Source organism: Poecilia formosa, unplaced genomic scaffold (genome assembly GCF_000485575.1).
Source record: "Poecilia formosa unplaced genomic scaffold, Poecilia_formosa-5.1.2 Scaffold55, whole genome shotgun sequence".
NCBI lineage: Eukaryota > Metazoa > Chordata > Actinopteri > Cyprinodontiformes > Poeciliidae > Poecilia > Poecilia formosa.
Genome location: NW_006799994.1, coordinates 1,106,670 through 1,112,661, shown reverse-complemented (window position 1 = coordinate 1,112,661; position 5,992 = coordinate 1,106,670). Strand labels below are relative to the sequence as shown.

Sequence of the window (5,992 nt, the reverse complement as noted above, 5' to 3'; positions counted from 1 at the left end):
AATCTATTAAATAAAAAATAACAAATGTGATCATATATAAATACTGTTTTTTTTCCATTTAAGGAAAATTAATTAAAATAAATTAATATAAATAAATAAAAAGACATGGCTGGATGCAGCAGTTTAACAGAGCCACTCTGCCTCTGCAGGTTTTACGCCCGTGATGCCGGGCTGCTGAAGTTTAAGATCCAGGCGGGCCTTCTGGGTCGACCCGTTAACCACGCCGTGCGGCGCCTGGTCGCCTTCACCTTCCATCCCTTCGAACCGTTCGCCATCTCCGTTCAGCGGACCAACGCGGAGTACGTGGTCAACTTCCACATGAGACACGTCTCCGCGTGACGGAGGAGAGTCGTCCTCCGCTCCTCACTCAGGGATCCTGGACATTTTTGTTTGCAAACGTCCAGACTCGAGTTTTCACTGGATTTTAAAGTCTAGACATAAAAACTCAGAGGAGATGTTCTCACAGCTGGATTTCAATATGAAACCAAAAAAGAAAAATGGGCAGATGGACGGATGATGTTGGATAAAGAACTTTAGATTTTTTTTTTTTCCAGACTTTAAAATACTTCCATACTTTTCCAGATTCCTTAGGATCCCTCTTTCCTTCTCTGCTTCCCCTGTTTCTTTCTCGTTTCCTGGTTTTTTTTAATTTTTTTTATTGTTTTACTTTTTAATGTTGAACTCTACATATCCTACAGCCAATAAAATTAATTTGATTTTTAAGTTTTTATCACCAAGGAGGTTTGACTTTTTCTTCTCTAAAGAATCATAAATGTTCACCTGTTTTGGAGAATTGGAAGATAAATCTGTTTAGTTTTAGTTTTTTTCCCATCATGCATCTAGCTTACATTGAAACACACACACACACACACACACACACATTTTACACTGTCAAAAATTAACAGCAATAATTTTTGTTATTTTGTCTGTATAAAGAGAAAAAGAGTTTTTTAAAGATCACAGTTTCAAAGCTGAATATTTTGTTTGCTAAAATTAAGTATTTTAAACCAAATATTTGGATCTACACTAAATATTTAGTTTGAAGCCAATGTTTAGCATGCTAACTAAATATTTGGAGTTTGACGTGATATTTTCTAGCAAATTAAATGTTTAATTTGTAAACTAAATATTTCGTTTGCTAGCTAAATACTTAGCTTCAAACCTAAATGTTTAGTTTGCTAACTATTTAGCAACAAAATATTTAGTGTGCTAATGAAAATGTAAGCTTCAAACTAAATGTTTAGCTTGATAATTAAGTATTTAGTTTGAGTCTGCTGTTTATAAACAGATTTATAACATGATGAAAATGACATTTCTTCACTCTTGATAGACTAAATAACAAATTATTGCTGTTAATTTTCAATCAAGTTATATCAATCAAGTTTATTTGTGTAGCACATTTCAACCAGTAACAGACATTACATTTTGTCAAGTACCACAGAGAAACAAAAACATCTAACAATAAAGCCTTTCGTACAAACTTTATTGCTGAACCTTATGGAAAAATATTAATTAAAATCTTCCAATAAGATTAAGATAATTTAATCAATCAAGTTTATTTGTGCAATCAATCAATCAATCAAATTTTATTTGCATAGCACATTTCAGCAGCAAGGCATTTCAAGGTGCTTTACATAATTAAAAAACAAAATAAAAACAGCATGTGACATTGAATAAAGAGTAAGAAAGAGAAAAGAATAGAAAAAGTTAAAAACATACTTTTGTTAGGGAATTTAAGCGCCTGTCGTCGCCGGACTCCGCCGTCCGTTTAACACAGGTATTATCCAGGTATTATCCAGGTATTATCCAGGCCCCGTCGCCTAACGGGACAAGGTCTCCAAACTTGCAGCGCCAGGCTCTGTCCACCTATCACGCAAATTTTTGCGCTAGGACTTCGTCGTCCTACACGGATTTTTGTGCACTATTTGTGCAGCATATTTCAACAACGAAGCAGTTGGAAGTGATTTACTCTGTGAAAACATAAAAACCCCATAAACACATCAAATTGTCAATTGTGAAACAGAACAAAACAGAACAACATAACAGAAAATCATTGTTACACATCAAAATGTTGGTCAATGTTTCATTTATTATGTTTCAAAAGCAACTCTGACCAGGCAGGTTTTAGTCCAGATGTAAATTAACTCAGGTTAACTGCTGTTTTTCAGTTTTCTGGAAGTTTGCTCCAGATTTTTGGTGCACAGAAGCTGAATGCTGCTTCTCCATGTTTCTGATTCTGCTTCCCCAGAACCAGAAGACCTGAGAGGTTCTGGAAGGTTGATCCAACAACAGCTGATCTTTAATGTATTTTGTTGATTTATAAACTAACAGAAATATTTTTGAATGTGTATCTTTAAAAACCGCGCTCATACACACACAGAGAGCTAAAAACCGATTTTAGGTGTCGCTGGCTGTGACCCTGACGCCGATCCCTGCTGACTGTTCTGCAGCGTATGGGATCTTAACACTTCTGTTCTTTACTACATCCATCTGTTCTCCACCTGCTTAGCTCAAATGTATCATTAATCACACGTCGGCATGGATAGAAATCTGCAAATATGCAAATGGTCACAGCAGCAGCAGAGACCCCGGAGCTGCGCAGACATGTATAATAAACACACGAGGGGCCGAGAGGAGCCGAGAGGTGCAGCCGTCCGGCCAGCTGCAGAGGTGGAAAGCAGGTGCGGAGGGGATTAAGTGTTCTGCTGCCTCTGGTTACACAGAACAGCCGATTCACGTTTGTGTGTCCGACTGACTGAAGCAAAGCGTTTACTGCAGAGTAAATGCAGATGAAGGACTAAAAGAGGCCATGTTATGTCATTACAGTGTGTTTGTGTGACAACAAGCTGTGATAATCAACTAATTATGGGAAACTGGCATGGCGGGAGGACACACAGCAAACAGGTCACATATAAGAGATGCAGGAGCGCCAGAAACTGGAGTTTTCTCAGTGAAAATCATTTGTTTTCAGATTCAAACATACTTTATTGATCCCAAAGGGAAAGTAAATGTTGTTGTAACTCATTAACTCAAATTCTTCAAAGAGTTATTGCAGATGCTGATGGCTATTGGCAGGAAAGATCTCTCATAGCCTGCGACAGACTGGCTACCTGTCCAGGGTGACCCCACCTCTCATTAGCTGGAGATAGGCACCAGCAACCCTCCCGACCCCACTAAGGGATGAGGGTGTATAGAAAATGGATGGATGGATGGATCTCTCGTAGCAGTCTGTACTGCCTGAAGATGCCTCTGAATGAAGACACTCTGTTTTCCCAACACAGTCCCATGAAAAGGATGGTCGGGGTCGTCCATAATTTTCGTCATTTTATGCATCGCCATCTGTTGAGACTTCAGAGGTTCTTTACAGAAAAATCAGCATCATTTACACTGTAAAAAAAGAACATTTTACAGTAAAATGTGGTTGGCAAAATTCCACTGTAAATTTATGGGTAAAACATATTTTTCTTTCATTGCAAAATCAACAAAATCAATCTTGATTTTGTTGAATCAAATTGCTGCTGGAGTCGATGTTTTACTGTAAAAATGTTTTAACTTAAGGAAAATAATATTTTTTTCTAAAATCAACATAAAAACAACCTATAAAATTAATGTACAAGTGTAAAATATATAAATGACTGTTTTCACCAGTTAATCAACAGCTTTAAATTGTTAATAGTTAACAGATGTTTCCTGTCAATTTGACTGTTTATCACTGTTAAACATACAAAATGTTTTTACAGTGTACTAGCCTGCATTAGTTTTGAGAGGCTGACCATCTGCTGGATAAATATTTAGTTTGGAGCTAAATTATTTCTAAGCCAGTTATTTAGCTATTGTTTAGCCTGCTAACTACATTTAGTTTGTACCTATAGTTTGTAAGCATATTATTTAGCTAACTGTTTAGTTTGTAAACTAATTATTTAATCTACTAGCTAAATATACAGGCTTAAATTGGATATTTAGCTAGTTAGCAAAACAGTTAGCTTGCTAATAAAGATTTTAGCTAGCAAGTAAAATATTTAGCTTCTTATCTAAATGTTCGCTCTGTAAACTAAACATTTAGATTGGAACTAAATAGTTTGTAATCAAATTATTTAGCTAAATGTCTAGTTGATTAACTAGATGTTTATCCTACAGCTAAATATTTAGAATTAAGGTAAGTATTTAGGTTGCTAACTGCATGGTTAGCTCGCAAGTAAAATATTTAACTTACTTGTTAGCTAAATGCTTATTAGTGTCAAACTGGCATTCAAGACACTGTGGGTTTACAAATCAAATACTTAGTTTGAAGATAAATAGTTTATAAGGATATTTAGCTAACTGTTGAGTTTATAAACTAGAAGTTTGCCCTGCTAACTAAATATTTAACTGTTTAATTCGAAAACTGAATATTTAGCCCGCTAGCTAAATATCTAAATATTTAGCTTGCTAACTAAATATTTAGCTAGGCAGTAAAAAACTTTTCAACTTTTGGAGATCAGAAATGTCCTTGCTTTTTCTGAGGTTAAAAAAATCATTAGTTTGGCATAAATTTACTTATCCTTTTTTCTATGTACAATGAACCCAATTCACCATCGTAATTTAGCTTCTTTTTTCCACTTGACATTATTTTCTGTTGCTCCACCGTCTCTACACATGTATAGATTTTCGTGATCTCATTCGGGACCTTGTGGGGTTAAAGTTCAAGCCAAACTCTCTTGAACAGGACAGAAAACAAACCGCTCCAGATAAAAATAATAAAAAACGAAACAAAAGACGCTCCTGTATCCGTCTCATTCCTGAGAACCAGGTAAAACTCGGAGCCTTCTCCCTGACCTTCGCTGCCATGGCAACATAACCGCTCTCTGCTTTCTAATTGCTGTTGTCTTGGCAACAGCGCACGCAAAAAAAAAAAAAAGGCGTCCAGAATCCTGAGTGTTTCCTGTTCCAGCGTCCCTCGCAGAAACGCCTCGAACCACACACACATTTCTCCAAGCTGTCGCAGCAGAACTGACCCTGAACCGCAGGCTGGGCTGTTTTTCTTTTAGCTTCACAGGAATAACTGCGAGGTATCGCCTTTTTTCTTGAGTTTCTGCCCTTTCCATGATGACATTTCACTTGCTTATTCTCAAAGGGGAATAAATAGTTCAAGGCGTATTGACTGTGAGAGGTTAAAAATAAAAATAAAAAATAAACTGAAGAGATTCTAAAATAATTAGTATTTCCTGGAGCAACACCATAAACCTAAAGTCCAAATCTAATTCCTCTCCTTTAAAGCCAGAGAAGACCTTAGAGAGATGTTGACTGGATCATAAAATAAATGGTTTATAAATATAAACTCTTTTCATCCAGATGATGTTCCAGCAGGGAGAGGTTGCAGGGTTCAGCTTATTGAAAGAAAAAGATTTTCACCCTTAAAACAACTAATTTTTTCTGTATTTCTGCACAAAATAATCAGATGAATTCAAGTCAGTGGAGTCAGATCAACTCAGCTGAAAATACTGATCTGATCAAACTGATTGATTATTATTATTTATGTTATCATCTGGTTGGAAACTATGTGAGTTTTCAGAATCAGCTTTACAAGACTTTGATTTCATGCAACAACAAATAAACAAGTTAGTTTTCTTGTATTTCAAGTGTACAGAGAAACTAGACCAAAAATACATTTAGTGTTTTTACAGTGTATGACCGACTGAGAGGAACAAAAGCCTACATTTTAATAATGGCTGGTTACCGATCTTTAAAAATCCTGACCTGCCGATTCTGAGTCTGCCCGATACCAATTAGTTTTTTTTACTGAAATGTTGCTACATGTAGCAAGAAAGTCGCAGAGTTGTCAAACCTCTCTCACTGCAGAGCAGAAGAGAGGAGAAGATATTTAGAGCTTTGCTGAGGTGAATCTGATCGGCTTGGCATGCAAGTATCGGCCAATTATAGATTTCCCAAAATTAAGGAAATCGGCACCAATACATCGCTGCACACCTAAATTATATATATATATATATATATA

General features: G+C 36.2%; 1 protein-coding gene across 1 annotated transcript in view; it reads left to right on the top strand.

The window, feature by feature from the left end:
- The window catches only part of det1 (DET1 partner of COP1 E3 ubiquitin ligase), a 7,503-nt gene extending 6,767 nt beyond the window's left edge, over positions 1-736 (top strand). The window contains exon 9 of the mRNA XM_007553202.2: positions 150-736. Coding sequence (XP_007553264.1) covers positions 150-339 — 190 coding nt within the window. The 3' untranslated portion in view covers positions 340-736. The remainder of the gene's footprint in view (positions 1-149) is intronic.
- Positions 737-5,992: the final 5,256 nt, after the last annotated feature.